General features: G+C 43.7%; 4 protein-coding genes across 9 annotated transcripts in view; all 4 read left to right on the top strand.

Moving 5' to 3' along the window:
* The window catches only part of LOC311359320 (rap1 GTPase-activating protein 1-like), a 20088-nt gene extending 13805 nt beyond the window's left edge, over nucleotides 1-6283 (top strand). For all 5 annotated transcript variants that reach the window (XM_084479326.1, XM_084479325.1, XM_084479327.1 and 2 more), the window contains 7 exons: nucleotides 1327-1436; nucleotides 2746-2877; nucleotides 3017-3128; nucleotides 3443-3554; nucleotides 3996-4069; nucleotides 4295-4344; nucleotides 4681-6283. In XM_084479326.1, coding sequence (XP_084335452.1) covers nucleotides 1327-1436; nucleotides 2746-2877; nucleotides 3017-3128; nucleotides 3443-3554; nucleotides 3996-4069; nucleotides 4295-4303 — 549 coding nt within the window. In that variant the 3' untranslated portion in view covers nucleotides 4304-4344; nucleotides 4681-6283. The remainder of the gene's footprint in view (nucleotides 1-1326; nucleotides 1437-2745; nucleotides 2878-3016; nucleotides 3129-3442; nucleotides 3555-3995; nucleotides 4070-4294; nucleotides 4345-4680) is intronic.
* Nucleotides 6284-6644: 361 nt separating this feature from the next.
* On the top strand, nucleotides 6645-8320 carry aurkaip1 (aurora kinase A interacting protein 1). 2 transcript variants are annotated; one of them, XM_084479371.1, is made up of 4 exons: nucleotides 6645-6711; nucleotides 7097-7203; nucleotides 7300-7772; nucleotides 8020-8320. In XM_084479371.1, the coding sequence occupies exons 2-4, from the start codon at nucleotides 7152-7154 to the stop codon at nucleotides 8128-8130; spliced, it is 636 nt and encodes a 211-aa protein (XP_084335497.1). In that variant the 5' UTR covers nucleotides 6645-6711; nucleotides 7097-7151; the 3' UTR covers nucleotides 8131-8320. The 2 variants fall into 2 exon arrangements, with proteins under 2 accessions (XP_084335497.1, XP_084335498.1); XM_084479372.1 differs by having other exon boundaries at nucleotides 6646-6711; nucleotides 7094-7203.
* Nucleotides 8321-9241: 921 nt separating this feature from the next.
* On the top strand, nucleotides 9242-18313 carry LOC311360059 (matrix remodeling-associated protein 8-like). Its single transcript, XM_084480140.1, has 10 exons — nucleotides 9242-9425; nucleotides 11738-11764; nucleotides 11980-12303; nucleotides 12402-12503; nucleotides 12683-13195; nucleotides 15908-16066; nucleotides 16252-16282; nucleotides 16404-16483; nucleotides 16616-16669; nucleotides 17246-18313. Exons 1-10 carry the CDS (start codon nucleotides 9329-9331, stop codon nucleotides 17269-17271), a joined length of 1413 nt encoding a protein of 470 aa, XP_084336266.1. The 5' UTR covers nucleotides 9242-9328; the 3' UTR covers nucleotides 17272-18313.
* Nucleotides 18314-18856: 543 nt separating this feature from the next.
* Nucleotides 18857-22500, top strand: part of LOC311360058 (segment polarity protein dishevelled homolog DVL-1-like) — a 28502-nt gene continuing 24858 nt past the window's right edge. Inside the window, exon 1 of the mRNA XM_084480139.1 lies at nucleotides 18857-19284. Within this exon, the coding sequence (XP_084336265.1) occupies nucleotides 19115-19284 (170 nt within the window). The 5' untranslated portion in view covers nucleotides 18857-19114. The remainder of the gene's footprint in view (nucleotides 19285-22500) is intronic.

Genomic DNA, 22500 nt, shown 5'->3' with positions numbered 1-22500 from the left:
GCTGCCGGGGAAGCCGAGGCTGGTAAACCCCAGAGCCCCTCTCTTCTCCGGTTCTGCTCTGGCTCAGAGCCACCGGATCACACTCAAATGTTCTGCATATTTCACTGTTTCTTAATCACTCCCAGAGGGCAGATCAGAACGTGTGCTGCCTGATAGCACGTCGTTGAAGGGCCCGTATTTCACCGCCAGGTGTGAGCGTGATTAGCCGTAACAAGCTGCTTCAGAATCCCCCTCTAATCACCCTCTTGTGCCTTCACAAGTGGGAGGGCCCGCCCAGATGTTTGCTGGACAGATAAGCCCATTATGCGATGATTTATTTAAGGATATTCTCATTCACTCATTGGACAATGTTCTCACATAGCTCCATAGTGCCAAACAGGGCCTCGATATTAGGGGGAAAAAGGGTTGAATATCATATCAGCAATCTTATAGTGTGAAATATTGTCCAACGTCTGGCCAAGATTAATCTGAAAGAAATCTGTCCCTTTCAAAAAGCAATTTGGTTTTGCAAGCAAATATCGTCAAACTAAAATCTTTGCAGTGCACTTCTATCAACCTTCATTACAAACGACTATAATGAATCAAGTTGTGGAGAACTCTAGTCCCACTCTGGGTGCATGGTGATGCAGCTCGGACACAAGAACACACAGTTGTGTTTCTAAAGATAAGACAACTTCTTACTCCAAACAGCTCCAAAGGGCTAACGTGGAGGCGGGTCGGTTCAGATGGTAAATCTCGGGCTTGACTCAGAACAGCTCGGCACGTTTTAACTGGTATTGGAAACACATATCAGCGCACCATGGTTTGACTTTGATCAGCCAAAAGTAGGCTGGTAGACATGAGCCAGATCTATCCATCACACATCTGGATGGACTCTCCCACTTGTGATGTCACCAGAGGGTAATTAGAGGGAGATTCTGAAACATTTTGTCATGGTTGATCCAACTCATCACCACTCTGCTGGTAAAAAAGGATCCCTTTAAAGAATGACTGCCCCTTCGGCTCTGCCATGAAAACACTTTAATCACACTTAATAATTAATAATTATTAATTATTGAGTGTAATTATTAAAGGGGTGATATCATGCCACCAGGTCTGAGTGTGATTAGCCATTACAAGCTGTTTGAAATGGCTAATCACACTCACACCTGGTGGCATGATATCACCCCTTTAAATAAAAACATAGTGTTTAATAGATCATTCTGAATTATGCATAAATGCTATGTGAATGCCTACTAGCCAAAAAAAATGTCTCCTGTTCAAATGAACGGCAAACCTGTTTCTCTTGATCTCTTGTTTTAACCGTCCATTGCTCCTCCTCCGCAGTCTCTGATTATCCCTGGGAAAAGCCCGACCAGGAAGAAGTCTGGCCCCTTCAGCGCCAGGCGCAGCAGTGCCATCGGTATCGAGAACATTCAGGAGGTTCAGGAGAAGAGGTGAGCCCACGTGGTCTCTGTTCGTGTCGTCTAATAATATCCAATCCCTGTGTTTGTTTTATTCACAACCCTGTAGTGCAGTGGTCATCAACCTTTTTAAGCCGAAGATCACTGACCTCAGCCTTGGTGAAAGGCAAGATCTACCTTGAAGCGTTGAGAGAAAAAACACAGCCCAGATTTTACTTCCAACTTGAGGCCTTTTATTTGGCTAATTGTATTTGAATTACATTGGCTTTGGTCCAACTTTCAAATTGATGCAACCAATGAAACACTGTAAGAAGCATATCAAACCTAGCTGTCTTGAATTTTACAATGTGCATTAAATTCTAAGTTTCATTATATAATTTCATTCCAACACAAAACATAAAGGCATGTGGGCTATTTTCCATTTGTATGAGGAAATTATTTTGTTCATAGTAACCAACAAATCAACATAGATAATGATAATACATTTTACTTGCAGTTAGCAGATCATATGAACTGCCATTGTTAACTGTTATGCTCAGTTCTGATTATATTATTATTTATTATAAATATATTACTGTGGAAAGTAACTATTGCGATACTTTCAAGTACATTTTTAAATGCTCAAATGTGTCAAATAATTTGAACCCCATCACCAGCCCTCTTAAACGGAACTCAAAATACATGTGCATGTTTATGTTCATGCACACAAGCATGGAAGCGTGCAACGTGCAACGAAAGATCAGATGTTTGAATTACTTGACACCGACGTGGAGAGGCACTTTTATCCATGGCATAATGTGCATTTCACGATTACACTCGTTCCAATAATAAAAGTAATGGCTATACTTCCATTTAAAGAAGGCTACTTTTGGATTATTTTGGCTCGTCATTCCTGTTTCTCGTTGACTCACTTGTGTCGTTGTGTGTCCGACTGCGAGCTTTCGAATGTGTAAACAACACCCGCCCAACTCTACCTCTGATTGGCTTACTGTGAAATGTTACTCTACCTAGCCAATTGTCATCATTAATGCGATTGTCTCGTGCCCTATAATCAGCAGCGCGAATTAATCAGGCATATTTTATTTTATGTATATGTATGTAGTTTTCTATTATTTTTCGGGAGCTACAGGGAGAGTCTCAAAGATGAACCAGTCGATCGCGATTGACGGGTTGGCGACCACTGCTGTAGTGTGACCATCTTCTTACATGTATGTTAATCCATTTGTGTGTGTGTTGTGTGTGTGTGTGTTTGTGTTGTGTGTGTGTGTGTGTCTGTGGTGTTTTTTTCTGTGTGTGTGTGTGTGTCTGTGTGTGTGTGTGTGTGTGTGTGCGCGCAAAACAGTCAAGAGATTTTCTTAGCCACCCAGAAGACTCCTGACAGCGGCCACACCTCCCAGGACCCCAAATCAGAAGACTCGTCCAATCAGAGCACTCCGGAGGACCTTAGGACCTCACCGACATACGGCAAGACCAGGTGTGCAAAATAATAACCGTTTATATCTAGTCATTAGATAATGCCCAGCATGTTGTTGTTGAACAAACACATGAGCTGTAAAAGAATGGATAGATTGATCCTGCGGAGCGCCAGGGCTCAGCTCTTTGCTCTGTGGCAGGGCTCCGTCCATCCCCGAAGGTCACGACCTCTCGCGCTCCTCCTCTAACGCCAGCAGCTTCACCAGCGTGGTCGAGGAGAACGAGGCCCCCGAGGACTACGACACCGGCATGGTGGGCCCCCTGTCTGTGTGTGTGTGTGTGTGTGTGTGTGTGTGTGTGTGTGTGCGCGCGCGTGCGTGTGTGCGCCCGGCCGTGCTTGCGTGCGTGCGTGCGTGCATGCGTGCGTGCGTGTGTGTGTGTGTGTGTGTTTGTGTGTGGGAGATAGCTAGAGAGAGAGAGATGTGTGTGTCATCAGTATCTTGGTTTCACTTGCCCCCATTATTCAGCCTTATTCATGATTAGTAACAAGCATATCATACCAGGCAGTAGTATGTGGTGTCAGACGCTGTCCTTCATGGGATGGATGTGTGTTGTGCGGGCTGCAGGAGAGCCTGTCGTCAGGGGGGACGCCACACAAGAGAGACTCGTTAACATACGGCACGTGGCTGGAGGACAGCGTCAGCAGCACCAGCACCAACAGCAGGGGCAGCTCCACAGGTACCACACACACACACACGCACGCACGCACGCACGCACGCACGCACGCACGCACGCACACACATACACACGCACGCGCACGCACGCACGCGCACGCACGCACGCACGCACATACACACTCACACACTGTAGCTGGGAGAGAGGATCCCCGCTGTCTTTCCTGTAACGATTACTGATTATGTTCAACTGTGTGATTTAAGATCCCACGTTTCTTACCCTTGTTGTCCAGTCTTTGTGTTAGTGTATGCAGTACGTCATTGTGGGTGATTTGTGTCGTTCTGGTGTTTCTGTGTTAAATCGTTAAGTCAAACAAAAAGCGACACATGAGATGTTCTTGGTTCAGCGGCTTGAGGTGCAGTTAATTTCTCTTATAACAAACACGACGTCCATTAACACTAACCCTGAACATAACTGATGTCTCATGTGATGCTCGTCTCACAGGCAAGACTGAAGGACCTAAAGGAACAGACATCCGGATCAAGCTGGAACGTCCACATGACCATCAGTCCTCCTCGGTGAGTCACGCCACATGTGTTCCGGAAACACGTTCCGTACAGGAAGCTCAGGAAATCCTAATCAGTTGTTGTGGATCTGACGCAATGCCCTAAGGATGTTGCCGTTGGTACTGCGACGGAGTGGCGCACGTGTTGATTGTAATCGACGTCACTTCAGTGCCAGGGCTGACGGTTTTCTTCTGCTGTCTTTTCTCCACCCTGCTCCGTCATGCTGTGTGTGTGCAGAACTGTTAGACCCCGACCCACCTGGTTGTGTCCTGGACCTTCATCTGCAGGTGAGCCGTCTCACTGCTTCGTGTTCTCCCTCCCAGGGTGTGATCTGGGTGCATGGAGTTTAGATCCGTATGGATGTGGAAGGAGGAGGATCATGTACACAGCTTCCCCAATTCCCTTTTTATATGAACACCACAAACAGTGTACCCAAAAAGTATCAATTGTAGACTTATTACAGTTACAAGTAGCATATAGAGCTAATGCTAAGTTTAGCTTGGTCATTTCTTTACAAAGTGCATGTTTGAACCACGAATACGGCATAGAAAACCGTAGTTACTTTTTCGTTTTACCTATGCCTCAGAGCTTCCATCTGTGTTTCCTTTTTTCTCTTCCCAAAGCATTTCCATAAGTCACAATCCTCCCAGGCGAAGAGACGAGGGCAGACTCATGCTGTGACCGATGATGATGAGGAGGAGGAGGGCGAAGAGGAAGAGGCCTGGCCAATCTGCTGGTCAGTGAGGCCTGAGAGCCCCCCAGGAAGCTTCAGAAAGCCTGGGAGACCCTGGGGAACGCCTTGAGGACCTTGAGAAGCCTGGATTAGAGTTTAGAGTATTAACGCAAGAAGGCAGGGCATTTGCACTATATAGTTCCTATCCAACAACTCACTGACATGTTTATCGCCTGTTCCTGTCCCATGTGACCCAAAAGAGCACTCTATTCATTTACACAGGAAATATTATTTGTTTTAATGTTTGTTCGCTTTTGTCTGGCCAGGACCTAGGTGATAGTGTCATTGAACTCTATGTATTTGCAACCATTACTGCTGTGGTAAAATGTATAATTGTTCCCAAGCACCAAAAGCTTTGGCCCAATAAGCATTTCTAAGATTTAAGAGAATACCAAATGTTGAACATCAAATTTTTGTTACAAAAAAAGAAGCATCCATTGTGATTTTAAGGTTGTTGTGCTCTATATTATTACTCGTGATAGTGCTCTACTTTGAGGGATAAATTGATTGTAACATGTCTTCTCATGATATCTTTATCAAGTTCTCTTAAGATCTGCTGTAAAGCTAAAACATTACACTTTCTGACAACAGAATTAATACCTTAGCCAAGTTTCAACTGAAGTAATCAAGACACATCCATGAAAGACATGAATAATTAATTGAAATGGCCTTAAAAAATTAATTGTTTATGATTTTATATTTGAAAAAACATGTGTTACTGAAAAATATATAGTCGGCTGTTGCTGGCAATTGTTTAGATGGCAGTTTTCGATTAAATACACAATCAATATCCATTTCACAGGAATTCTATTGAAATTAACTGAAAAACATAATAACTTATTTTGGTATGCACATGCATATACATTTTTGACAAGGTACTCAAAAGACTTAATGGTACAGTCTGTGCACTTTGTTAGCCATAACGAAAAACGTTTTTATTGGTACATTCTAAGTGCTTATCCATCTCATCAGTCGATGTGGTGACCAACCAACTCTGTACATTATGTTTTCATTGATATTTTTGTATTTATTAAATCTTATTTTGTTTTTGGGAATTGAGACATCTAATCTTGTGTAGTATAACTGTTATGCTAAATATCTGTGATAGTAATGGCATACTAAGTAATTGAATTCATCAGCCTGTTTGTGTACATACCTGTCAAAGCCAATTATCAGAATGCTGTCATCTGCAGAGCCCTGATCGATGCATTACTGTTGAAGGAAAGTTCATTTTTATAATAAATCAATTGGACATGGATCTGTTATAAAGGACATATTTGAAAACTGGGAACAGGGAAAACCATTGAGAATGTTGCTACACTACAAAAACAAATTTGTTGTTTTAAGGATGTCTCTATTTTCATTTTACATGTCCATATATATATAGAGAGAAAATAAATATTAAGTGGTTTTATTGTTCCATAATGCTTGTGCTCTTACCTCTCAATATAAATTTGACAAAAAGTTTAAGAATAAAAAGATTTTTTCAGTGATTTTCTTTGTGAATTGCTTGCTAAATAAACACTCGATCATAATTGTACACATACTATTTTAGATAAAGTTTGGGAGATGGGTATCATATCAATTCAATACCAAGAAAATGATATGTTATGTGCATTTGTCGTTGCAGGAATGCAACGCAAACTACTTCCATTTCTACGTGCAAATGCAATTAATGGGAAATCGGTAGAAAATAAATCCTTAATTAATTTCCAAATATTCGTCGTCATCTTCTCGGCTTGCATATGTAGGGAATTGGGATTGATTTTGTGGGTTTCGAGCATATGTTTCTAGACGGAACCAAAGGACGGAACATATCAACGCCATGAAACCGGAAGCGGCATATATTTGCGACGCACAAGGCAGAAGTAGTAATGTTAGGCTAGAGTCACATTGAAGACTCCGGCTGAGGTTTCACTAGGTAATATTAATAATATCTCGTTGTAATGTTTGTTTGGAAATGAACTGTTTACTGTATAAAATATATGTCTATATAGCGACCTCTATTACATGATATAGTTGCATTGACCTCTGGAGAAGGCGACAAAGTAACGTGATGCTAGTTTGAATGCGCTAGCTGTACCGCTGTCATTGGCAAATGTAACATGTAACCAAGTGTCACTATGTTGGCGTTTTTTTTGTATCTTTCAAATAAAAATAACATAGTTTAGGTTGCAGACAACGAGGTGAACAGTTGGTGAGATATTGGACGCTGATCATGTTATTCACTGCAAAACAGTTTATGTTGGAAGACATCTTTCACATGTGGGTTGTGGTTAATCTGTACGTTGTTACACTGTCAGCAGCAGCGGCCTGCCGAGGGTTTCAGATGAAGTTGGTGGATGGAAAGTTTGCCTGACAATGTTTACCTCAAGGGTTGTACCTCGTCTTGGCCAGCTTTGTCGAGTGACAAGTAGGTTCATTTTTAAAATCATGACCCTATTCAGCCCATATACAGTACATTGTTGATACCACCACTTGACATCGGTGCATTTCTTTTGGTTCCTAGATAAACTTCCAAACCATGGGCGGATCTTGAGGGATAATCGACCACTTGCTCTTCGTGTTTGCTGCTCCAGTTTTACTCCGAAACTCCGAAGCTACTCGACCGCAGCCGACAACAGGTCGCCTCCGCGATGGGTCCAACTTGAGCATGAACTGGACGAGGCTCTCGTACCTCGCAATCTCTCTGTGAGCCCTCTAGAGACCTGGCTGTGTCTGCGCTACTCCCTCCCTCCCCTCCTGGAGGCCCCACTGCCCCAGGAGGAGGAGGCGGTGGGGGGGGCGTTGGAGGAGAAGGTGCTGCCCCCTTTCTCTGTACCTGTGATGGAGGATGGTGAGGGCTCAGTGACGCCCCTCAGCTGCAAGAATGTACTGGAGATCAGGCGGCGCAAGATGAACCATCACAAGTACAAGAAGCTGATGAAACGGACCAAGTTTTTAAGAAGGAGGGTGCTTGAGGGACGGGCGAGGAAGAAGCAGGTGAGTGCTTCGCTTTCGGTGGCCCATGTTGTGTTTCTTGAATTTCACATTGACAGCGAGAGGTTTTGAACTGATCAGTTGATTGTCCATCTATAGATTCAAAGTGTCAGTTTAAGACCTACTGTGGGCTCTACTTGTGATAATCACTTAATTCATTATTAATTATTATATTTAAAAAGTTATATTTGTGTCCATGTCAACAGTTTTTTCATGACTGTTTGTATGTATACACGTATGTCCTGTACAGAAGCGGTTTGAGAAGGACCTGACACGGATCTGGAGACGGGCTGGACTGAAGAAGGCTCCAGAGGGATGGTCTCCTCCGAAGATATTCATTAAACGGCACGGAAATAGGTAGAACTGAGGCCTCTGCTGTCTGTCTCCAGGCACCCACCCCTTCACACTGGACGGCTCTGGAACAGCTCTCCTGTTATACTACTTTGTTTCTACCCTGGAAAACATTGACAGTGTTGTTATCCTATACCATGTGTTGAAAAAGGTATCAAGTACACATAGTGAGTTTAATAAATAAAATGACATGTTCAAAAAGTGTCTTTGTACTAATGTTTCGATTTGACACTACAGACGGAAGGGAATTCCATTCCTTTAACATTTACACGATTTCAACAGTGGGTGGCAGTGTTGTGCCGTAGCACAATGCATGGATCTAATAGTGATGGCATATCGAAACTGAAAATATAATCATGTCAGAATTAGTAGGCTATCTGTGTTCGCTAAGACTGGTATGAACCATTTGTGATGACAGTACATTGACAAGTAGCCCTCATTGAATATTGGGTTAATCCTAACATCGAGGTCTCCTAAGAGCCAGACCGTGGCCCTGCAATAATAATAGTCTAGGCCTACAACAGGAAATTGCCATGTATTTATCTTGGAGTATGAGGGTTTTTTTATTGCTTATCTTTCGGTTTCAGTTACCGTCTGCAGACTATAACTCGTAACAACAATCACAAGAACCCTGACTTAATTTGAAAATGTAATACAATAAACCTATACACATGCCTAACAGCTGAATGTTATTACATGTTTTAATGGGCATATATCAAGTTATTCTAATAGCTGCCTATTGGTACCAATTAGGGTGAGAGAAGACCATGAATTGTAGCGTTATCCCGGTCAACCGCAACACCATTTCCGATCTTCTTCCTGTGAGTTGTTTACGTTAGAAGCGAGACTAATAAGAAAAATGAGAAGGAGAATAAACATTGAGATTTGACAAAGCAATAATTGAACCATGTAACGGCAACGGACATTTCTCCATTGGAACTCCGTCTCTTCCTTGCCGCTCAACCAATGCACCCGGAAAATCCCGCCTTCTTCATCGCTTATAACGGTTATATGGAGCATCCCGTTCCAGACACTCCGTCGTGAGATGAGCTCGCCTGGGAACGAGGCTCGGGTGCCAGTGCTGGAGTGGCATTGAGTTTCAGGAAAGTTCAGGGGCGGAGCGTCTGGATGAAGTACACTCTGGGGCTGCAGACTTGCCGTTGTTTTCGGACAAGTTTGCCCAGGTGTCTTTGTTTTCCCAACTGCTGATGCTCATACATATCTTAGATTTCCACCTTAAAACGTTTTTTTTCCTCAGCATCCCTACTTCTGCAAGGATTAACGGAGACATGTCGCCACTTCAAAGTAAGAATTAGTTAGTCCTATTTAGTTTAACACAACAAATATTGAATGTATCTGTACCATAATAACATTTAGCTTTTATGTTTCTTCATACAAAGGAATGTATAGGTCGTATTGTCTTCTTGCCTGTAGTCAATGTAGCCTATAATAAGCCCTTTATTGATATTTGTAACTTTAAAAGATTGTCTGTGTGTTGTACCATTGTTAATTAATTTATTTTTTATTCCATGCGTATTTACAGAATATGATTTTTGCTTTGCCTATAGCCTACTAGGAAACACCAGAAGATTTGGTTTGCCAATGCTTTGTCGTTTTTGCCCTTCAGTGTCATTCAGCAATATGAATAATACGTAACAAGAGCAAAAATCTATTCTATTATCCCTCTGCGTTTTCGGTTAAAGTCCTTATTTTAACGTTTGAACCAAGAACTCCTCCACATGTCCTCTGTTGCGTTGGGTTTCTGGGATGCTTGCGGGCCGTGTGGTTTAACGAGCAATGTGTTGTGAGTTAACAGCGGTCTGAGCAGGAGAGTCAGCACAATCCCTCCAGCCTGTCATTAACTTGTTAGAGTGTCAGTAACGAGTGTTTCACCACGAGTGGGCTGCTTTGAGTCTATAGGAGGTAAAGAAGGGGATTACCGCTCCAGCCAAGTTTACTGTAGTCTGTGGTCTAATGAACAGACCCGTCTACACACTCTACCATACCATTGTACCGTAAAAGGTATACAATCAGCGCAGTGCTTTCTAATTGCCCAGGCATCCAGCCATGTTTCCATTATTCCCTAAACTAAAGCATGTCTTTACAGCAAGCAGGAGATTGTTAGTTACAACCGGATCGACAAATTGATGACACACACACACACACACACACACACACACACACACACACACACACACACACACACACACACACACACACACACAGATTTATGCATATACAGCATGTTCTGCTCAGGTAGCCTGAAGCCTCTCTGATTATGTCTTGGTCCTGAGGAGACCCCTCAGTTTAGTCTATACTTGTTGAGAGACCATGCTGACTAAGTCAGTCTTTGCACTCTGACTCACATCAGAGTCAGAGCTTTTGTGCAAACGCAAGCATTATTTGAGGCCTAACAAGTATTTGTATTTTAAAAAAAGAAATCAAACCAGGTGTGCTATGTTAAATGATGCTTGGTGTGATTCTGCAGATGTAAACCAGTACAGCGAGTGGGATCATCATTAGGGAAAGTCTATCATTATGCTGTGCAATTCAGAAGCATGTCGTTAAGTCCTAAGTGTTAAATCAAAGTGAGTCATCAGCCACTGTGCCCCAGCGTGGGAGATGAGAGGAAATTACAGGTTTCTGCAATCGTTGTTTGTTTTCTCCTTCTGTTGGAGGATTTATCCTTCATCCAGATCCCACCGACGCTTTGCGGTGTGAAATTATGCGCGTCTGCACGCTTATTAAAATACTGCCACGCGACTTCATGCTCCATGGACATTTATTAAACGTTACACATTTGTGGCATGTAAATACTGTAGGCTACACCTGAAGGTTAGGGTTAGAAACGGTACAAATCATAGCCCAGGTACTGTATACATGATTGTGAATGTGTGAATATGGTTCCTGCAGGATCACAGCCTTGCCACAAACTGCGGTGGCCAGAATGAATAGCGACCCTGTATGCTTTGCCCTTAATGTGGCTCCGCTGGCTCTTGAACAAACAGCATAGAATAGCCTCCCGGGGGAGGGGGAGACCAGGAAACTGGCATGGGAGCTGTTAGAAAAGTTTTCCATCCCTAGAAGATAATCTTGAAATAGATGTAGAAATGAGGTACAATCTAGAAATATATGTTAAAAAAAAGAGGTTAGATGCATAATCTAGAAATAAAAACACACATAAAAAAACACATAAAAAAGCTGAGAATCTCGAAATAGATGTAGAAAAGAGCCATAGAGCCAATGATGACTCATGTGTTGGCGTTATTTATGGATGATTGATGATATGAGCGTTCACTGTTTTGGATGCTATAAGTAAGATTTAGCATTTTCTTGGCATTTGTTTATCTTGTTCTCTTGTCCAAGTCATCATCGCTGTTCCTTTAGGCCTAAGTGTTATTTTGCAACACACGCACATCTGCTGCAGCTGTTTACCTTCAACCCCCTCCCTGTTACCCGGATCAGTTCGGCCTTTTCGTTAACGCTGCAAAAAAATAAAATAAACATGGGAGTTTTAACAAGCTTCTGTCTAACCGTGGGTGTTGTTTGTATGGAAACATGCATTTCATTGGATAAGTGGGACCCTGAACCTAATACAATGGGCTTGTTTCTTTCAGTTCTCGCTGTCCTCTTGCTGCCAAGTGGTAAGAAAAATAGATTTACCAATTCTGTAACATCTTCTTGTGATCAATTCTCCTGGATCTTTGTAGCTTCATTCACTTGTTTGGTCTGCGTCGCATTGGCATTGTTCAATACACAATAACTGCTCAGTCTCTGACTTCCGTTCAGGAGTGAATTTACGTCTCTGTGTTTCTTCATCGGTCCATCCATCGACCAATCAACTCCTTGGTCTGAGCAGCTTGGTGCCAGAGCGGCGACCACAGGCTGCAGGGTGGGGTGGTGGAGACCAAGAACTTCACCTACCCGGCGGGCTCCCGGGCCGTGCTGCCCTGCCACAGCCCCCGCATGGTGTGGACCCGGGACCGGCTGCGGGACCGCCAGAGAGTGGTCCACTGGGACCTGGTCCGCACCGCCCCGGAGTACTCTGTGGAGAGGATCCTGGACATGTCCCCCGGGGAGGGGGCCCAGCCCCACCAGAGGCTCTACAACGCCTTCAACAAGGGCCGCGTGTCCGTCCCGCAGACGGCCTTCAGCGACGGGAACTTCTCCCTCGTCATCAAAAGTGTGTGTCCCTCTTTCTTAATACTCGGGGTTCAAACGGAGCTCTGAACCGTTTTGATGACATGGTTTGTTTTGGTTTGTTTTGTGTCCTCTCTCCAGACGTGTCCAACGCAGACAGAGGGGTCTACACGTGTAACCTGCACCATCACTACTGCCAGGTCCACCAGTCCATTAAGATACAGCTCAACACCACCAAATCAGGTGCCGTCTCGTTGAAGGGAGATGACATGTCATGGATCACATTTGGAATATCAATTCTGGAGATACATTTTGAAACACATTTTGAAATACATTTTGAAATACATTTTTGTTGTTAGCTTTTTAGTGTCAAGAACTGAGTGAGTAGGATCAATTCAAGTTCAGTCTATTCCTCCCTGCAGCGCGTAAGGAGAAGCGCTACTGGGACGGCGAGCGCACGGTGTTCGTGGTGCTGCTGGGCCGCTCGGTGGCGCTGCCCTGCGTCAACCGCCGGCCGCTGTGGCGGGACGGCCTGCAGGAGGACCAGCAGCAGGTGGCCCACTGGGACTACCAGGCCCCCGGCGTGCGCCAGGACCGGGCCGACCGCCTGGTGGACCTCTACGCCTCGGGCGAGCGGCGGGAGTACGGGCCGGTGTTCACCCCCGGCAAGATGAGCCTGGAGGAGGACGCCTTCACCGACGGGGACTTCTCCCTGAGCATCGCGGACCTGGAGCTGGAGGACCGGGGGCTGTACATCTGCCACCTGCACCACCACTACTGCGGCGTGTACGAGAGGCGCATCTTCCGGCTGACCGTGGGACCCCCCCGGCGACGCTCTCCCACTGCTCCTCCTCCTCCTCCTCCTGCTCCCCCCGTCCTGACCTCGGCCCCCAGGGTGCCTCCCCACGCCGAGCCCGACTTCAGTAAGGAGAGAGGTCTGTACAGGGTCCGGACGGGGGAAAACAAACGTGTTTCAATAGGAGTATTAAAGGAAATATAGAAGCGTCCTGAAATGGAAAATGAGTGGTAAAAGATGGAGGCCGTCGAGTGAAACGACTTGGTGTGTTTATAAGCATATTTGGTTAGTTGAGTCAGTTGGTCCCCGTGCCAATTTTGCCTCGCCTCCACCCTCTGTTTTTGTGTTCAAGCTGAAAAGGGAAGAGGAGGTTGTGGCAAATACGCAGAAAAAAACAAAGAAAGACAGATTTTAGTGTTAAACTGTTTCTGTCATGGTTCACGAAGCGGTCTACAGTAAGTAGCCACTAATTGTCCCAACCGGAAATGGGGTTATTTCCACTGCATTCTTGGGTTTCGTAGGAGGACCCTCAGAGATTCAACTAGACGCTATGTAGCTCTCGCTTTTTGTTTATTTCTCCTCCTCTCGGATTCAGGTCAGCATCCGAACCAACCAGTATTTGTCTGGGACTGCGGCTTGTTTATCAGCAGTTCAGGGAAGTAACATCTGTTACATCTGCTCAACATCTGGGCCAGTTGTGACTAGTGAGAACAGAGCAAAATGAGGAGGGAGTTCAGGTATGTGTTGGATTATAGATCCTCCTTCCTCCTTTGAACGAGGAGCCATAGAGATCTATCAGCTCTATAGAATACACGTGTAGAAAGGTAGAGGTGGTACAGATGGTATCCAGTCTGTTTCTCTTGCTCTACGCCAGCAAAGAAAACTAGCTGAACTCTGTAAGGCGCGGCTATTGTCGATGGAAGATTAAGCCCCATCATAAAGTGCTCCGAATCAAATTACAGCAATTATCTGTCATTGACAAAACAACATCACAGCCTTTCTGTGGTCTAATGCTGTAATTATTGCTGACAAGTTAAACGTCGCTGGGTGATTATGACGGGGGCCGGGTCAAGCCGTTGAAGAGAGGGTCCATGAATCTTAAATGTATTAACCCTCATACACGCTGTTAGACCCAGCACAGCTTGTGGGGACCGTCCCTCTACATGTGGCCGCTTGTCCGATCTGTCAGAGAAAATGCTAAGCAGGCAACAGATGAAGGCTTCGCTTTGTGGCTTCTTCACCGCCCCCCGGTGGGTGGTGCCGGGGAGGGGGGTCTCTTGTTGAGTTCCACAGATGACCTTGAACACGACATATGGAGTTGTGTTCATGTTAAGCACTATAAACATTAGCAGGTGATAATGGCCAACCCTGCTCCGCCTCACATGAGGTCATTTCCTGCCACGTCTGACCTGATTATGAGCCATTCATCTGGTTGTCCTGGTCTCTTTGATCTGTAAGCTAGTGTGCAGGTGTAGAATCAAATGTTATAGGATGTGTATATTACTCCCTCAGACAAAACACTATTATAACAATGTTTTTGCAGAAACTAAAGCAGTTATCTCCACAGACCTTCTCTTCACTGCATAGAAAGTGAAATTGTTTATTTTATTTTAACGGCTTTCCCTTTGGAAAACTTATTACAGTCTGAAATATTTGTTCTATTTCTTAAAGCAATAATTTCAGCTTTTACTGACATTATCAGTATTATATTATTAGTTATATTGTCAATAATAAATTCCTTCTGTCAACTATTCGGCAGTCCTCAAATTTATGGTCTGAACTGAGAGGAACTGCTCATAGGGAATTTACTGAATAAAAATAACTGACCTATTTCTAAGTCAAACACATGGTGCAATTTGTAACTGCGGTGTGATGGTACAATATACTTTAGCTCTTGAGCCAAATTGATGGAGAATCAGATAGTATTTCATGGAGTCCCATGGGGCAGAAGTTATAACAAGACCAAATGGGTGTTTACACATTGACCCTTCTGGGAACATCTGCTAAGAAGATTGCCGGTTTATCATTGCTACCTGTTTTTTTGAAGTCTCTGTGTGGCATACTGAGTATAGAAGAGGGCAGACAGTAGTTGAGAATAGTCTCTCTGTTTAACCAATGAAGTTGTTGTGGTTTAATGTGGTACCCAATACAGAGTTATAACGGCTGTACTCTTGCTAGCTTCTTATGGTTATTTCGTTGTTGACGTAACTGTTGTTTTCATAGGATTTGTTGAAGTCTTAAAAAAAAGAAAAAGGTGTCGCATGTTTTTTTTTCCATGCGTGCTGAAATGGCTTCTGTGTTTATTGGAAGGAGTGGGAGAGAGAGTCAGACAGAGGGACTGACCACATACAAAACGTTATTTTTCCTGCCGGTTCTGATCTGCTGGTTAGGCCTGTGTGTTTCTAGAAGAGAAAGAAACCCAGCTGCATGACATCAGCTCTGGAAGCCATTACAGCCAAAAGCATTTTGACATTTAACTCCTGGCCGCCCAATTCTCTTGCCGGCTCTTGGAAACACATGGATTAGTCTGCGAAAAGAATAATATTTGGACACATTTGGATGTTATTTTCAATCTACAGTACATGTATATTATCATTTCTGAGATATAACATACAATACACAAAAAAAGGATGTATGTCCATATATGTATATCAATGGCTTCTATCATGGTGAGAGTGAGTATGCCAATTGAATCTACCAGTAAAGCATTAAAAAAGATTTAAAAAAAAGATTTCAATATTTTATTTCCCATTGGCTCACAGGTGAGACTAAAGACTATTATTAAATAGAATCCAGTGAGCTGCAAAAGCCATTCAAGCCCATTTAATTGAGACTGTTGTGGTTCCACTAGGCACCAAAGAGGTGGAGATGCCAAGAGTGGTGAACGTCATTCTTCCAGAGCAGCAGGGTCACATGACGCAGCAGCTGGGTTACATCCTGGCCACCTTCTTCCTACTGGCCCTCCTCCTAGCCGCCATCATTGTGCTCACACGGCGACGCAGAAAGAGAGGTACTGTCCCTGTCACTGTCCACGTTGTAGTTTGCTATACCTCCACCGGGCTGAGCGATCCACAGTTCCCTAGCCTATATGTTAGCTGATATAGTATAGAGGAAGATTTAAAAAACACTCACTTGCTTTTGAAATTGCTTTTTACAATTTATTTGATTCTGTGTTTGATTTTGTATTTATTACAGAGACAGACTACGAACTCCGCACATATGATCGGTAATGCCTATTTAACGTTATTTTAATTTATATGATCAAAATACATAATTTATGTAATTTGCACTATGTGGTCAAATTGAGATCACTTGGTAATAATCCATGAAATGTTATTTCTCTGCAGAGGCCATGAGCTCTGTGTTGGTGAGGTGTCGATGACCAGCACTGAGATGAAGACTTGCAATCAGGAACCTCTGAATTCAAGTAAGTCTGGTCCACACACACACACACACACACACACACACACACACACACACACACACACACACACACTGCTATAATCTCATGTGGATTTTATTATATTATAACACATTTCTAAACTTGGCCCTTCCATAGATTACAAGAACAACCTACTTAAGGAGATGGACATGTCCAAAGGCTGCAATCAGGGTGAGTAGAGATTGTAACATGATTCCCAAAAAGTAACAGAGAAAAGCTAAATTAAAGTTGCAATGTGTAACATTTCAACTAGCTTCTATCTTAAAATGACCTGGAAATATCCGTAGTCAAAGCTGATTGTGATTTTCATAATGTTAGCAATAAACTCACACCCTATTACTGATATATTCTTCAAATAAAAACTGCTGGCCAACCCGTACCTCTCTCTTTGTTTACAAGAATTGTAAACACGTAAATCACGAAACCCCTCCCTCTCACCCCATCCCCCTCCCTCTCACCCCATCCCCCTCCCTCTCACCCCATCCCCCTCCCTCTCACCCCATCCCCCTCCCTCTCACCCCAACCCCCTCCCTCTCACGCCCCCACCTCAGCAGAGCTACACTAGTTCACGTACGATGATAATGTGATTTCTCCCGCCTACTAACTGGGTGGGGCTCAAGCTTACACATTGCAACTTTAATGTCAGTAAAATAAGAAAGCATTCAAGGTCTCAGCAGAATTCACCCAAAGGTCAAAGGATCTCTTTAATCATGGCTCTTTTCGTCTTCCATTCACTTCTGCCCTCAGACTTGGAGGGGAAGATGTGGATGTGATGTGAGATTGGTGGATTGCTACTGGCAGGTCCAGGGCAGTGGAGAGAGGAATAAGTGGGAGGACGAAGCCATGCCGAAACCAAAGATGGGCGGCTGTGTGAGGACAGGAGGATAGATCCCTCTGCTCTGATTCTGGTTCCAGAATGTCTAGGAAAATAATCGTTTTTTATGAAGTTTTGACACACATTTGATACTGGTACTCTTTAACTACAATATGGTTTAACATATATAGTATCTTTTTTTCATTACGTTTTCGTAAGTATTTCTTGTCACGTCATTTTACATGACATAGTTGGTTCTTTCTCAAGTGGTTCTAAAGTGCATGCTTTGCTTGTTGTATGTGTGTAGTTTATGTCTGTGTGCTTATACAACTACAACATGCACTTCATTATACACAATTCATCATACACGATAACGATTAAGAAATTATAATATTTTTTAATTTTGCTAACAATATACTTAACTGTAATACAGAAATATTCAGCATGTATCTCTGGTTAAGCAGACTGTATGTAGGCAGTATTTGAAGGGTTTTGTTTAAAAGTGGATATCACCCGTTTTTATAGGATGCCTCAATATTACCAACAGATAATACTATTTTCAACATACTTCATAATTCATAGGAAAAATAAACCAAGAAATCAGAAAACGATTTCACAGCCACAAAACTCTCAATTGCATTGTGAATTATCACAATAAGAATGTAAGAAAGATGGACTGAATCTGACACAACTCAGGAAATAAGCAGTTAAAATAGTCTATCCTCTTCCATCTAGATATTTGTTATTATTTATGTAGGTTGGTTTTACAAGCAAACACTGTTTTAAAGAAACCCTGGTTGGCTTTTTTTTCTATAATTGGATCTGCTGGTAAATGCATGCACACTTTTCGTACACAACTTCTATAAACTTTGTTGACATGGGGTACTTAATCACCTACTTTGTTTAACACAAACACAACCCTGAGTGCCTTTTTCCTTTGCGTTCTTTTTTTCAATAAAGGACTCTTTGCACGATGTAACCTAGATATACTGGTTAACTCATTGTGGGCGTATGTTATGAAGGCACTCTAAATCTTGCAACTCTGTTGCTCACACTTGGATGAACTGTAATGAACCACTCATTGGGCACATTAATCAAATATTTTGTGAGCATGTATGCGTGCAAAATATAATAAATATTGTTGATTCGGTGTTCCAACTGCTCGCCTATCCTCGATGTTAAAGAGCTAGACAACACTACCCCCTACTGTTTCAATCATGTGAAACCCCAGAGATATAAACATTTCCATTTTTTTTCTCCAATATATATATATAGGCCCTACTTTACAAAATGGTCAGGTAACGGTATTGAATAATTGACTAGTTACCCTACATCCTAATATGATCGCATTTAAAGTAATTTCAGGATTATATAATCCTTATTTGTTGTGTGTCTATAACGCTGTTAATACAATAGATATACAGTAACCCTAACCCACCACTAGATGGCGTCGCTGTCTCGCAGATCGCCTTCTGGATAAATAGCAATATTCCAAACTCCATATCGCAAGGATGTGTGGACTGTCCCTTCCTGTTTTAGTGCCGAGACAGCCACCGTACCGACACATCGGAGCAGGGATACACTTTCAACGTGATTATGTCTGTTTTTTCGCTCTGCGTATCAAACAATCGCTTATTTATACCTCGGCGTTGGAGCCACAGTGTACCGTATTAGCGCCGTCGGGGAAGCCGCTGTGTAATGTTATGTTATGTTACGGATCGCTCGTAACATAGCAGGCCTGTTTACTGCGCTGCCAACCCTTGTTCCTTTCCTGTGTCAATGAGTGTCCTACCCTCACTCTCATGGCGGAGACTAAAATCATATACCACATAGACGAGGAGGAGACTCCTTATCTAGTTAAATTATCAGTCTCTCCGGAAAAAGTCACCTTAGCGGATTTTAAAAATGTCCTCAACAATCGCCCGGTCAACAGCTACAAATTCTTCTTCAAATCGATGGACCAGGATTTCGGGTAAGTGGCTAGTTTGTACCACCATTATTTCACCATATATCTCTCTCTCGTTGCTGTTAATATTTGCAAATGCGTAATTGGTGTGTTATAGCTATATATAGGGTGTATAAATAGCCTCATCAGACGACCACGATGGCAGCAGACACTGTAACCTGGGCACATTACTGTAGCTTTCACCGCATCTGGCACCTGTTCATTATCACATGCTATCCAGTGCACGATTGGAAGAAAACATTGTTTCAAGTACAGCCATATCTCTGTGTCTATCTACAGGGCTGTTATTGACAGCTCTGACTCACCTCTGCATGTACAATAGGAAACGGACCCTTTGTATCCACGCTCACCTTCCACACATACATGTAAATACGGATGAGTGATGCATGCAGATGTCACAACTATTGACAAAGCACTCACGCGTTTAGGGTCACAGAGGTCAAGTTCAGGGTCTTCTGGTTCAACCTCGGGATCGATCTGCCAGGTAGAGTTTGTGATCAGCCTTTACCGAGTCCTGTTTTCTCGATATATTTAAAAAATATCTCCGACAAAAATCCCTAGGTTGCGGTTTTAGAAAGTTGAATATCCCAAAGGTTCAAAGACCGGAGCCTGTCTGACCCTTTACACATTACCGTGCATGGAGCTTGTCCCAACAGGTAACCCCATTCAGGCCTCATGGGGTTTAAACACCTTTTGCCCTCTCCTCCAATGTTTTCATCATGGTCTGCCTTAAGAACCATACAGCAATGACTGCACAGTTACAGAGCACTCTGGACTGAGTGTGTGATGATGGTCCCTTTTCATGATATTGACCTTTTATTTCTATTCAGCTCATTTCATTTGTTCTACGCTAGGTAAAGCACATAATATACAACGTAGTAATAAAGAATTTAACAATTGGATAGCCGCAGCCATTGAGAATTGCATCATGTATTCAATTGTCTGTAATGTCAATGACTGGGTGAGGTCATGGTCTTAAAACTGAACCTATTGTATCACGCCTCTCGCTGGGGGAGGCATATTTATGTCAATGTGCGTTTCTCATTCCAATCTGATGTCTCACTTGCTCTCTCTCTCTCTGCTCTTGCTCACCCACTCTCACTTTCAGTCACCCTCCCACACACTGAGAATACATGCTACAGTATACAGATATAGTACATGTACAGTCCGCTCTTTATGAAGTTTAATGTGTGGACGGGGGGGTGGGTGGTGGTGGTCAGTAGAGTAACTGGGCGATGGTGACCTTGCGAGGGGAAACCGGTTCTTCCTGGTGCTTGGGCCCGTCCTGAGTTTGGTTTTTTCAGTCTTCGGCCCCAACTTCCTGTCCCTCACGCACACGGCCGGCCTGACCTCAGGTGATCGACGAGCAGATTACACGGTCAAACAAGGCATGTTTGCTCTTAACCCTCTATGTGGGGATGACATAGACCCTGCGTTGCCAGAAGAATGTCCCCTGCCAGCTGGGGGGCGGTCCACCGCGGGGCTCCTGTTTGAGCGCTCAACAAAGCCACCAAAAAATAAAATGGAGCCGTGGACGGGATATGGCCATATTGGAACTTGATGTGTTGTGTTCATGTTGTGTTCTCAGGTTGGACCGACACACACACACACACACACACACACACACACGCACACGCACACGCACGCACACGCACACGCACACACACACACACACATTTGATTCATTTATTTGGAATGACCAATACTACAACACCATAGCATCCAAATATTAATAAAGAGCCTATTATGTCTCTCACACACACACACACACACACACACACACACGCTATGGACTGAGCCGCATCAGTGCGAGCATCCTTGTTACTGAGCCAGACGCTTTAATGCCACATGGTATATCAGCCCAGTATCGCAAGAGGAGCCCGACACGCAGAATCTCCAAGGATACCAGGCTTTTGTGGTCGCTATGCAGGGCGTACACTGCTAATGCGCAGACGGTATGGCTAGCAAAGAATTAGCTGGGGAGGAATAAGACTGCTGAGCAGAGAGGGAAAACATCAAATCCCTTGCAGTTATAGACAGTGTTTGAAATGTAAATGAGCAGCCAGTAGAGGGGCTTCTGTGGTAGACCCCCTGCTGAGAGCAACCAGCTCTTTTTTTTTCTGCAGGGGATAACTGAACTGGATTCCTGCCCTAACCATATTAAAACAGCAAGAGCAGTACAATTGTTAAATTGTTATAAAGGCTGTTTCCTTTAGAGTTTTAAAAGGCATGTGTTCGTTTGATTCAGTGGTCACGGTGGTGGTACGTTTTCCATAACGTCGGACTCATTTCGATGTTCTTTATGAAACGTTTTCCTGTCTACGTCGAGGTGAACTGATGCGTTCCGGTCTTCCCTGCGCAACAAAGACGTTAACGTGTGAACAGCACTTTGTCGTTATTATCATTAGGATTATTTTTAATCCAACCACAGAGAGACTAAAGGTGTGGTGGTGTTGTGTAACTTGTGTCCGGTCGGTGCGGGGTGTGCACGTGCGAGACCTCACTACGATGCTAGTCACACAGGGGCTCACTGGGCCCGCCGACGAGGCAGCCAAGACCAAGAAAGAAACGGCCTTGTTTGTGCCTCACCCAGGGAGCGGGGCTGCAAGGGGCCATGGCCCTCATCCCCAGACAGCCGTGCTGAGCTGCCCTACTAAGAGGACAACAATCCAATGGGGTTTCTATTGCACAATTGTGTAGTTTGTTCCGGGGAGAAAGGCACACTCAGTGTTTAAACATTGAAAAAGGTCAACTAAACAGCTGGACCTATTCTATTACATGAGTATTAACTAAATTGGTTATTAGCACAGTAATGTGCTTTTTTAATGCAAAAGTTTTGAATTATGTCATATATATATCATACATTTATGAGAAGGACCAGGAGCCCTTTAGCGGCCCCATTAAAAAGTCCTTGGACTATTAGTCACTGTTGGTCGCAGGCCCCCACCTGACCACTGATAACTAGGTTAACTTACTAACTAGCCTTCATCCGTCTCGCTGGTCATAAACAAACATGTCTAATCTTCGGTGGCCGCACAAATACATTTTTCCCTGCAGTGTAATATTCTGCAATTACCCTGCTAAGTCTTGTGCCATTATCCTGTGAAATCTGTTAAGACCTATTTAAGCTGTCATGGCAGCTCCGTTACCCCAGTAGAAACCAGACACATGCCTCTCTGCTCATGGCTGGGCGCGCGTGTGTGTGTGTGAGTGTGTGTGCCA

This window comes from Micromesistius poutassou (genome assembly GCF_964030765.1).
Source record: "Micromesistius poutassou genome assembly, chromosome: 15".
NCBI lineage: Eukaryota > Metazoa > Chordata > Actinopteri > Gadiformes > Gadidae > Micromesistius > Micromesistius poutassou.
The sequence above is the reverse complement of the archived record's forward strand: the minus strand, read 5'-3'. Positions and strand labels throughout refer to the sequence as shown.

Bases quoted from the DNA above. Each gene is read 5' to 3' on its own strand.
- aurkaip1 (XM_084479371.1), top strand. From the start codon at position 7,152: ATGTTTACCTCAAGGGTTGTACCTCGTCTTGGCCAGCTTTGTCGAGTG. The intron at 7,204-7,299 runs GTAGGTTCATTT...TTTGGTTCCTAG, and splicing joins CCAGCTTTGTCGAGTGACAA to ATAAACTTCCAAACCATGGG. The intron at 7,773-8,019 runs GTGAGTGCTTCG...TGTCCTGTACAG, and splicing joins GACGGGCGAGGAAGAAGCAG to AAGCGGTTTGAGAAGGACCT.
- LOC311360059 (XM_084480140.1), top strand. From the start codon at position 9,329: ATGCTCATACATATCTTAGATTTCCACCTTAAAACGTTTTTTTTCCTC. The intron at 11,765-11,979 runs GTAAGAAAAATA...TGGTCTGAGCAG, and splicing joins TGTCCTCTTGCTGCCAAGTG to CTTGGTGCCAGAGCGGCGAC. The intron at 12,304-12,401 runs GTGTGTGTCCCT...TCCTCTCTCCAG, and splicing joins CTTCTCCCTCGTCATCAAAA to ACGTGTCCAACGCAGACAGA.